The following is an 11,154-nucleotide window of genomic DNA, read 5'->3' on the forward strand; positions in this document are numbered from 1 at the left end:
TAACTTTGAGGGGTACACCCAATTCTCCTAGCTCACTCAAGCAAGCGATGGGCACTTGCTCGATTTTCAGAACTTGGTGAAATCGGCGAAACCAACTCGGAATCCGGAGGGCATTGATCACTGAGGATCTGGGCTGTCAATCAAATCTACTCCACAAATTTAGCTGCAGGCTGGGAGCTCTCTCGCTTCCGAACTGCGGGAGGCCAGACGCGTGGAGATGCGGGGCGGGTGTGAGGGGAGAGAAGAGGAACGCGTTAGTAGCCAATGGAAGCCAAGTCTCGCCAGCTGTGACCTTTCAATACGGAGTTTTGGCTCATTAATGCACTTCGTAGGAAAATGGGTAATTAAACTGTGGCATATTCATACAATAAAAATAACTGAATAAATGAAAGAAGCCAGACACGAGAGTGGCATCTGTATGCCATTTATATCAGGTTCTCGAACAGGAAAAACTATAGTGAAAAATTTCAGAAAAGTGATTGACTTTGGGGATGAAAATTGGGAAGAAAATAAGGGAATTTTCAGGGGTGATGGTAAAGATCTATATTTACCTTGTTAAAAAAAAAAAGCTTATGAGAGACATTATAATGGACAGATCGGCTGACAATACCTGAACTCACTAATCAATCGTGACATCACATCATCATCTCCTGGTGAGATGCATGGGAAACACATGTTAAACCTGATCAAGCCTCAGGATCTAATTACCAGTTCATAGGAAATACAGAGGGTAGTGGAAACACGATAAAAGACATCACAAGGATAAAATCAACCATGTCTAAAAAGCAGAAAATTATATGGGTCAAATAACCTGTCAAATGACAATGAGAAGAAAGTGGAAGGGGAAACTACTTTAGAATAAAAGACTTCTGGGACATAACAACACAATGCAATATTGCAATGTGTGGATTTTGTTTGGATCCTAATTCAAAGAAATCAACCAGAATATTATTAGGATATTAGCTGATAATAAGGAATTCCTAAAACTTTCAAGGTATAGTAATGGCTTATATGTCTATGTTAAAAAGGAGCCCCTATCTCTTTGAGACACAGACTGAAGTACTTACAGATGAAATAATATGATGTCTGGGATTTGCTTTGAAATAAGCCAAAGGGAGCTGTGGGGCAATGAAGAAAGATTGGCCATTTGTTAAATGTTGAAGCTGGGTGATGGGTACACAGGGGTTCATTGCACTACAATATTCTACTTTCGAATGTTCGAAAACTTCTATAATAGAAGATTAAGCAAAAAAACAAAACAAAACAAAACTTTTATGCTCATACTGGGCTTCAAGAGCTTGTTTAGTATTTTTTACTGAGCTTCCTCTCACCCCCTCCCCTTAGATCAAATCTCAGCTGCACAGAAATGTAGAAGCTGCCCTTCACAGATGAGTGACATATACACCCTCCAGGTTGCAGGGATTTAAGTCCCTTCTGTTGTACAGTTTGCCAGCCTCTTGAGTTTGGCCCCAAGTTGCTGTGAGGTGCCCATTTCACCCACAGTTGCTTTTATTCCAGCTTGAGCAGTCTTGTTATCTGTTGCCTCCTCCACCAGATGCTGCACCTGCACCCCCAAATCTCCACCTCATCCAGTGTGATGTCAAAGTCCTTTGTTGTGTCATGAAACAGGACTGCCTGGGGATAGGGCACCATGGAGTCCTATGACCCCCACCCAATGGAACACAGGCTGAGTGAGTCCCCATTCGCCTGTCCAGCCTCCCTGCTTGGGATGGGGCAGTGGGGGCCCGGGGAGAAGGGACAATTTCCCCAAACACCTCAATGACAGTGGGTTAGGATCTGAGACACTGTCAGCATAGAGCAGGAACAGGTCAACCTGCAGGAAGTTTAGGCTTTCTTGGCTGAGATCTGGATGCACAGGCTGGCAAAGGTAAAAGGCCGGGCTTTCTGCCATTGTGGATTGGCTGATTGGTGTAAGGTTTCCCAGCCATTTCTTCATTCACTCAACCAATATTGAAATCTATGTTGGGGGAATTCCCTGGCGGTACAGTGGTTAAGACTCCGCACTTCCACTACAGGGGACACAGGTTCAATCCCTGGTCGGGGAACTAAGATCCCGCCTGCTGCGTGGCACAGCCGAAAAAGAAAAGGGAGAAAGAAAGAAATCTATGTTGGGAGTGGAACTACAGCAATGAACACATACACGTCTCCTACCCTTATGGGATCTACTTTCTAATGGGGCAAGGTGGGTGATGACAAATAATGGATTAGTAATACATTTCAAATACTAGGGAAAATTAAACAGGGTGTGGTGATAGAACACGAAGGGAGCTGTTTTAGACTAGGGTGAAAAGGCCTGTGAAAGTAACATTTGACCTGAGGCCTGAATGGCAAGGACCCAGCCAAGTGAAAATCTGGGGACAAAGAACTAGTAAGTGCAAAAGCCTTAGATTAGCATTTACAAGAATGGAAACAAAAGATTTAAGCTAGAGAGCATTAGGATGGTGGTGGATGAGGTAAATGGAAAACATATCCAAGCTAGCAATAAAAGCTTCTACTATTTCATAGTCCCCTGGGGAAAGGACACAAATGATTTGCAGGAGTTAGAAATGCATATTTAAGCAGTCAAATAGCATCTTGCTCCTCTAATTTTTTTTAATAAATTTATTTTTGGCTGCATTGGGTCTTCGTTGCTGCACGCAGGCTTTCTTTAGTTGCAGTGAGCGCGGGCTACTCTGCATTGCGGTGCGCAGGCTTCTCATTGCAGTGGGTTCTCTCATTGCGGAGCACGGGCTCTAGGCACGCAGGCTCAGTAGTTGCGGTGCGTGGGCTCAGTCGTTGTGCTGCATGGGCTTAGTTGCTCTGCGGCTTGTGTGGGATCTTCCAGGACCAGGGATCGAACCCGTGGCCCCTGCATTGGCAGGCAGATTCTTAACCACTGCACCACCAGGGAAGTCCCTCCTCTAAGGTTCTAATGGCAAATTACCCTTTTAAAAATCATAATTATATTGACGTTTTTATTATAAGTTACATGATAGTGACAGAGCAGTGAGAACAAGGGCCTTATCTGTCCACTGCTCTATTACCAGAAGCTGGATTCCCTAACTTTGACTGGCATGTGATAGGGCCTTGCCCATTTCTACTGAACAGATGCTCAAGTTAACAGTAATCAGTGATATAATTGCCATGAATGACATTTGCAATAGCAACAAGACACATGACCAGGCTGTCAGTGACGGCTGGAATATCAATGTTTTCATTAGAAAAACATCCTGCATGTATTTAAATTCTGAATAGCCAATTTTTGCTGGTAAATTGTTAAAATGAGACATTGTTGAGAACTGTCATTGGACTCCTATGTTGCTTGAATATGTCTCCATTAGTCTTTTGATAATCACTTTCTGATATTAATATTCTAAAAGAATCAGTGAATTAACAGAAATTATGCCAGGCAGTGATAGATTCCTGGAATTTTAGAAACCTTGAATTAGGAATCAGACCTCGGTTCAAGTCCCACCGCTGTCACTCACTTGCAGCTATGTGACCTTGGGCATATCCAAAAACCTTTGAGACCGTATTTGGGGTTTTTTTCATGTATTTATTTACTTTCATTTATTTATTTGGTTTGCACCGGGTCTTAGTTGTGGCTCGCCGGCTCCTTAGTTGCGGCATGCGTGTGGGATCTAGTTCCCTGACCAGGGATGGAACCCCGGGCCCCCTGCATTGGGAGCACGGAGTCTTAACCACTGCGCCACCAGGGAAGTCCCAAGACCATATTTGTAAAAGGGATCTATTATCTATTCTTGCCTAAATCACAACACCCTTGTAAAAATCTGATTAAAGCTGTAAAATAAGATACTACTTAAGCCTTTGGAAGTGGCTGGAGGTTACGTTGAGAGCCTGTAGAGCCTTTGCCTGCTTTACATGTTTTGTTTGGTCAAATCCCCACAGCCCCATTTTGTTTTAGAGCCCTAGCAACTAAAAGAGGAGCTGCTTTAGACTGGGTGTTTAGGGAAGGCCCAATGTCCAGTTTTTGGCTGTCAAAGTCCATCACTGAGCAGGGCTGATAGGCACAGAGCCCTTTATTAGGGATTCCTCTGGCCCCATCTCTCTCCCAATATTTAGACAAGGGACCCTTTGCCTCTTCCCTTCCCTTCACAGGTAAACCCTCCCAATCCCAGAGAGCATCAATCAACACAGACTGCTACATTTTACTTTATTTTGCACATAATGAAGATAACTGACTAAGCAGTTCCAGAACTGTTAGTATTCATTAATCAAGAAGTAAATGAGGTGAGAAGACAAACTTTTAATTTCCTCCCAAACATACTGCAAGTATCACAGAAACTTGTAACAACACATGCAATACAGGCTGGTTTCAACATACAGAGAGCCCAAGCAAGAAGGGTGAGTCCTGAAGATCCATGTGGGTCACAGGAGGAGCAGTGCTCCAGGAGGCTGGAATCTACCCAGTCACTCACCCCGCTCCCACACAGAACTACCCTGTGAAGTTCTCTGCCCTTTGTCAGATTCAAATCCAAGAAGCTCTTTCATCCCACATTCCAGGCTCATCACTACCCCCCATTCCAAGGTGGTTAATCCACACACAGAAATCCAGGCAGAACCAAATATACTTGCCCAGCTGTGTTTCTTGTGGCATTTCCACAAGCCAGGCTCCAGCTCAAATTCTGTACAGGAAGTTCCCATTGCTGTCAAAGAACTCTCGTCCCCTCTGCACGACTTTGTTGCTAAAGTTCTGGTCACCTGGCTCCTCTGCCTTCAACTCTGCCAGCTTCTTGTCACTTGGCAATCCATCACTGTCAGTTCCTCTGGTGCCTCCACAGTCACTGGTGAACTTCTGCAGCTCTCTCGGATGACCTGGGGCTGCAGCAACAGGCACAAAGCTCTTCTCCTCCTCCAGGCCCTGGATTCCTTTATTCCTTTCCTTCTGTCTCCTTGGTGTATTTGTTCTGTGAGTGTTCAATTCTGTCACTTTCAAAGCTGTGCTGTGACCATGGCCTTTGGGTGAGGCTTCATCCCCTGGCATCAGCAAAGAGCCTGATACAGAATGGCTTGCAGAAAGCGGTGCTGAGGTATCCCCAGAGCCTGGGACCTGCTGGAGTGATCGGGCAAGCCCAATTTTCTTAAGGACTTTTTGATCCTGCTTCAGTTTCTGCTCCAATGTGGGCACAAACTTGCTTTTTAAAACCCTTCGGATCACATCAGTGCTGACATCAAAGCCTTCAGCCAATCTGGGAACTGACCAGGACTCTGCAAATTCCCTGTGTAAATACCTAAGAAAAAAAGAAGCAGGTTTTCAATCTGTAAAGAAGTCTTCTATCAGAACAGTTAACTGATAATACTAGTGATAAATACACGAAAAGAAGAGGGCTTGGAAAAACTGCAAACGCAGTGTTTATCTTGTGCCACTAAATGGCTGCGGTCCATTCCTGTGTGCTAACAGCGACACCCAACTACTCTTAGTCATTTCATTTCATATCAACTGAATTCCTCTCTCACTGCACGGCAGGCCCCAGTTAGATCCTGGGGATGCATGATGACTGTCTTTCCCTTCAAAGAGCATACAGTCTGGTGGTGGAGACAGATACAGTAACATACAAAAACACTATGAGAAATATCCCAGCAGAGGATGCTGTGAGAGCACTGGGGAGGGAGAGGCAGGGACAGGCTATCACCACATTTGCGGGGTGGCCCAGGAATGGCTTCAGGAAGTCCACGCTAGAGCTGGTCTGAAAAGATGAGAAGTTGTCATAAGTTGGCAGAGGGGAGGAGAGGAAGAAAAGGTCAAAGGTACTGATGGTAGAGTGAGCAGCAGGTGGAACACGAAGAAGCACATCACCTTTGCTGGGAACAGCTCAGTCTGTGTGACGGGGCGGCAGGAGCAGGGTCATGTCACGCTCAGGGATTCCGGAGCCCACCCCAACGCAACAGTGAACCAAGGATGGCGTTTAAGGAGCAGAATGCCATAAGCAAATTTTCATTTTGAAGCTCAATCCAGTGGTAGTGAAAGACGGCAGTCATCAGTTAGATTCCCTGAACTATAACCTGCTTAATGAATAATAACCTGTAACCTGCCTTCACTGACCAAGCTTGCTTTAATTGTTCATGCAAACTGCATACCCTCCAAGCTTCACATAGCCTAGACAATGTATCACAAGACTCCTTTAACTGCCCCCTATAGATAACACCTCTGACCATGGGTCACTCTGGTAACAGTTGCTTAAGTTGTTGTTCAGGAACATGGGGCTAGTTTTGCCCAGTTCAAACTAGTTGAGACCACTGACCATTCAGCTGGGCCTGTACAAGTGTCCAATGGGTGACCTTTCAATGTCAAGGGCCAAAAACTCCATCCTCAGATCATGCTAATGCTGCCCACCATTTTCTGAGCATGCATCCCATGAAGAACCAGGTAACTCAGATACCCCTGTGCAGAGCACCAATTACTTCATCTTTTTCTAAAAATTTAATCACCTCTCCCGAAGCCTCAGACCACCCTGCTTCTTTACCCCATAAATATCCTAAGCCTCTTTCTTCAAGGAGGCAGATTTGAGACTTGTTCTCCCATCTCCTTGCTTGGCTGCCTATGAATAAACCCTTTCTCTGCTGCAAACCTCGGGGTCTTAGCAATGACTTGCTGTGCATCAGGCAAATGAACCTGGTTCAGTAACAGTAGTTTCTCAGTGCAAGACTAGAGATGGAAAGATCAGGCAAGAGGCTGTCACAGTAATCCAGACAGTCTGAACCGAGACAGTGGCAATGAGAGCAGAGAAGGAAAGAGACTGAGGAATATTTTAGGAAGGCCAAGTGGTTACACTTGGTAAGGAACTAAATACTGGGCAAAGAAATAGGCTGAGATTCAGCATCTTTTTTTTTTTTAGTTAATTAATTAATTAACTTTTGGCTGTGCTGGGTCTTTGTTGCTGCACAGGCTTTCTTTAGTTGCGGCGAGCGAGGCCACTCCTTATTGCAGTGCGTGGGCCTCTCATTGTGGTGGCCCCTCTTGTTGCAGAGCACAGGCTCCAGGAACGTGGGCTTCAGTAGTTGTGGCATGCGGGCTCAGCAGTTGTGGCTCACAGGCTCTAGAGCACAGGCTTGATATTTGTGGCACACAGGCTTTGTTGCTCTGCGGCGTGTGGGATCCTCCCGGACCAGGGCTCGAACCTGCGTCCCCTGCATTGGCAGGTGGACTCCCAACCACTGCGCCACCAGGGAAGTCCCAAGATTCAGTATCTTTAGAGTGGGTGATTGGTGGGACCATTTGGGGTTATAGCAAAAATAGGAGAATGAAATTGTTAGGGAATAATGATGAATTCTATTTCGTACATGTTGAGTTTAAGGAACCTGTGTGACAGCCAAACAGCAATATCTAGTGCACAGCTGACTATATAGGGTTCAGAAGAAAAACATGGACTGGATATGATAGATCTGGAAGTCATAAGCCAATAGCAGGAGCGGTTGAAGCCATGCAAGTGGCTGGCATTAGGCAGGGAAATATGCAGAGTGAGATAAATGACCAAGGACACAACCCTAAAAACTACAATAATTAAGATACAGGAGGAAGACTGGGAGCCCACGGAGGAAACAGAAACCAGTCCTAGAAACAGAAGTGAGTGGTAGCCTGGGTCAAGGGAGAATTTCAAGAATGCAGACAAGGTCAAATGCTGCAGAAATGTTAGTCACGCCAAAGCCTTGAGTGTCAGTTATGCCTAGCACCGAGGAAGTCACTGGTAGATTTGTGGATAATAGTTTCATTGTTGTGATGAAACAAACAAAAATGAGGGTGGGGAGCCAGGGAGCCAGCAGGGAACTAAAGGAGGAGGGAGTGTAGTATAGCCTTGACAGTTGGGTTTCCTTTTCTTTGTAACCCAAGTGACTGACTTAAGCTTTGCTTGCCAAGGTATGCACTTCAAAGATGGCTATCTCCAATAAACACACTGCCAGCCACACAACTAGATAAAAAGCCAGGCTTCCCCCCACCCCTCCATTGAGGCACGTTTGTTTTAGAGATTATGGTTGGCTTCAATAACTAACCACTTGGGCCACTTGCTTTTTTTCTTCTTGCACTTTAAATTCCTGTTAAGGAACTTCCCTGGTGGTCCAGTGGCTAAGACTCCATGCTCCCAATGCAGGGGGCCCGGGTTTGATCCCTGGTCAGGAACTAGATCCCACATGCCGCAACTGAGAGTTTGCATGCGGCAACTAAAGATCCCGTGTGCCGCAACTTAAAAAAAAAAACACCCCGCATGCTGCAACTAAAGATCCCGCATGCCGCAACAAAGACCTGGCACAGCCAAAATAAATAAATAATTTAAAATAAAATTTAAAAAAAAATTTTTAATTCCTGTTAAATTCACCAATAAAGAGTGAGCCCTCAAAACCCTAGGCCCCCACCCTCAACCCCAATAAAAGAAGAACCCCAGGCCCTTGCACCTCTACCCATGACCTTGCTGTGTGGCCTCAGGTGTGCCATATAATTTCCAGGTCCTGTAAATAATAACCCTCCCCCTCACCCCTCATCCCCCCACCACCCCCCCTCCCGACCCAGCAGTTTTCTGACGGTTATTGCTGAAGGGCATCTTGCAGTCTTAAGAACCACAAGGGCTGGCTCAGCCACAACACTGGTTATTGACAGACTGAGACCGGCACACAACATGGACAACCTTAAGTTGACAGATGTAGGTCCCTGAGAAATTAGGTAGGGATTTGACCTAGAGCACCCAGAGGACTGGTCCTAGACAAGTGAAGGACTACCACTTCCCCAGAGGTGTGAACAGAGTACAAGACTGAGAGTGGAAGGTAAGGAGGAGACCAAGAAGCTTTAAACAGTTCTTACCTAATAGCCTGTTTTTTCTCTGAAATAAAAGGATATTTATTGATCACAAAAGGGGAGGTGACAGGTGGGAAGATGGAAAGGTTGAAAAGGCTGGTGTTCAAGATAGGAGAGGAAGCTGACAGGAGAAAGCTGCTACAGGCTCATAAAATCTTGATCAGCTCTATAAAACCCCCTTTATTCTAAGTCTCAATTCCAGAGTTATTCTGATGGGAATGGAAAAAGGAACATGACCTACAAAGGACTATTTAGCAATATTTATCAAAATGCAAGTCCATTGGCCCTTCGGTTCAGTAGCAACCCTACCTCTAGGAAGGTATGTAACACATACATTTACGTAAGTGTAAAAACTTCTGGCAGATATTTAGAGTACACAAAGTTATGCACTGGAGCACTATTTGTTACAGCAAGTGAGTGGAAACAATTCAAGTGCCCACCATAAAAGACAGGTAAAATAAACTACAGTTTACTAAGCACCTACAGAAAAGAATGAGGAGCTCTCTCTTGGGAAGTGAAAAGAGCTTCAGAATATAGTAAGCGAACAAAGCAAAGTACAGAACAGCATTGATAGTATTCTACTGTTTGTGATTATAGAAGTGAAAAAAAAATTCTGTATTCATACGTGCTTGCTTCTATTTGCATAAAGAAACCTAGAAAATGACCCAAAAACCTATTAAAAATAGTATCCATAGGAGACTAGGGGGGATTAACACCTCTCAATGCGTATGCCCTGTTATACTGTTCTAATTTTGAGCCATATGTATTATCTATTCAAAACAAAAAACTTAAAATTTAAAAAAGGATCTCTTTTCTAAGATACGGATCCTCTCTTCAGAGCAACGTGACCATGGAAGCTCCATCCCTGGTCCTTAGATCAAGAACGTCATGATCTACTTAACTATACACGGGTTAAATGTTGTGACGCCTGTAACTTACTATTTTAAAATTTCGGCAAAAAACGAACCGTGTCGTAACGTTAAAAACTATTACATCTAGATGGCGGGCTCATCGACGTTTATCTTATTACTTGACTTTTCTGTTAGAAATCTTGAAAGATAAAAAGCAAAAAATACAAAAACAACGTTCTAAGTTCTAAGCCCCAGTATCCTTCACTGCTCATCACAGCAGATCCTAACTGCCAACAGTCTTACCGGATCTGCTCCATGGCTTCCCACGTCAGGGTCCTGGGCGGGGAACCTGGCGCCTCCATTTGCTTCCGAATTTTCTGGAACCGGATAGCTTTTCTCTGTCGTTTCAGGGCGCTGGGAGAGAGAACCAATGGCAGAAGCCATGCGTGGAAGCCAGATGGGTGGTTTGAGAGCCCTGGGCTAAGTCAGAGCGCCCAGCCCGCTTCTCTTTGCAAGGGCAACCTGGCCATGTCTGTCAGCCTAGACCTGCTCTGAACACCGCCCCAGAAATCTAACACCAAGAACAACAACAGTCCATAAGCTGTTGCCGAATTCTTTAAACGCGTGATGAAATACGTCCTTGGTGAAGGGACTCGTGGTCCCAAAGGAGCTAACAGCTGCTCCTGTGCCCCTGACAACGGGTGAGAAATAAGGACCGCCGCAGGACGCCCGGCGCCAAGGGGGCGCGGCCTGGGGCGCCCAGGCCCGAGGCCCTGCTTCAGGCTGAGGGCCCGGGAAGGAGCCGGTACCTCTCCACCTCCTGCAGCTCCCGCTCCTCCGGCTCCCAGTCGGAATCGGGGTCCGGCTCACGGCCGACAGATCCCGGGATCGCCACGCCTCGGGTAGCAAACCCACAGCGAGCGACCGCGGCACGGACACCCCCGCCCAGCAAGCAGTTCAGAGAAACCGCCATGTCGACGAGAAAAGGCCCTCCCCCACCCCCGCCACAGGGTAGCTCCTGAAGCCGGGGGGGCGGGACCGGAATTGGGCGGGAAGCTGAGGGGCTGGCGCGTCTTTTCCGCTTCCGTCTGAGGGCGTGACTTCTGGGCTTGAACTGCTTTGGCAGCCGCCCTCACCCGTTGTAATTACAGAGCAGGCTTCTGGTTTTCATCTTAAGTGCAATGGTGTCCACTTGTAAACTAGCACTCCAAGTTATCATAGTCTTTTAGGTTTCTGATTATAGAGTAGTATCTGTTAATTACAGAAAATTTAGAAGAGCAAAAAGAAGATAAAAACCTCTAATCTTACTGTGAAATAAGCATATTGGCCATGAGCATGGACTCTAGGGCAGGACTTACTGAGTTTGAACCCTGGCTTTGCCACTCATTACCTTGTTCTTTCTTTATTCCTTCCTTCCTTTCCTTCCTTCTTTGCTTTAGATGAAAATGGGATCATATAACATTTTTAAATGGCTGCCTAGTATTCTGATTCTATGAT

The 11,154-nt window shown here is 45.7% G+C and overlaps 1 protein-coding gene across 1 annotated transcript; it reads right to left on the reverse strand.

Moving 5' to 3' along the window:
• Positions 1 to 4,253: 4,253 nt before the first annotated feature.
• Positions 4,254 to 10,647, reverse strand: NGRN (neugrin, neurite outgrowth associated). Its single transcript, XM_029239625.1, has 3 exons — positions 10,467 to 10,647; positions 9,961 to 10,071; positions 4,254 to 5,252 (listed from the first exon to the last, which is right to left on the reverse strand). Exons 1-3 carry the CDS (start codon positions 10,628 to 10,630, stop codon positions 4,640 to 4,642), a joined length of 888 nt encoding a protein of 295 aa, XP_029095458.1. The 5' UTR covers positions 10,631 to 10,647; the 3' UTR covers positions 4,254 to 4,639.
• Between the last annotated feature and the right edge of the window lie 507 nt (positions 10,648 to 11,154).

This window comes from Monodon monoceros, unplaced genomic scaffold (genome assembly GCF_005190385.1).
Source record: "Monodon monoceros isolate NGI ecotype Baffin Bay Population unplaced genomic scaffold, NGI_Narwhal_1 Super_Scaffold_21, whole genome shotgun sequence".
Taxonomy (NCBI): Eukaryota; Metazoa; Chordata; class Mammalia; order Artiodactyla; family Monodontidae; genus Monodon; species Monodon monoceros.

Excerpts from the sequence above, each read along its gene's own strand:
- NGRN (XM_029239625.1), bottom strand. The coding sequence starts at position 10,630 with ATGGCGGTTTCTCTGAACTGCTTGCTGGGCGGGGGTGTCCGTGCCGCG. Across the intron at positions 10,072-10,466 it reads GAGCTGCAGGAGGTGGAGAG|CGCCCTGAAACGACAGAGAA; the intron begins GTACCGGCTCCT and ends TCTCTCTCCCAG. Across the intron at positions 5,253-9,960 it reads GAAGCCATGGAGCAGATCCG|GTATTTACACAGGGAATTTG; the intron begins GTAAGACTGTTG and ends TTTTTTTCTTAG.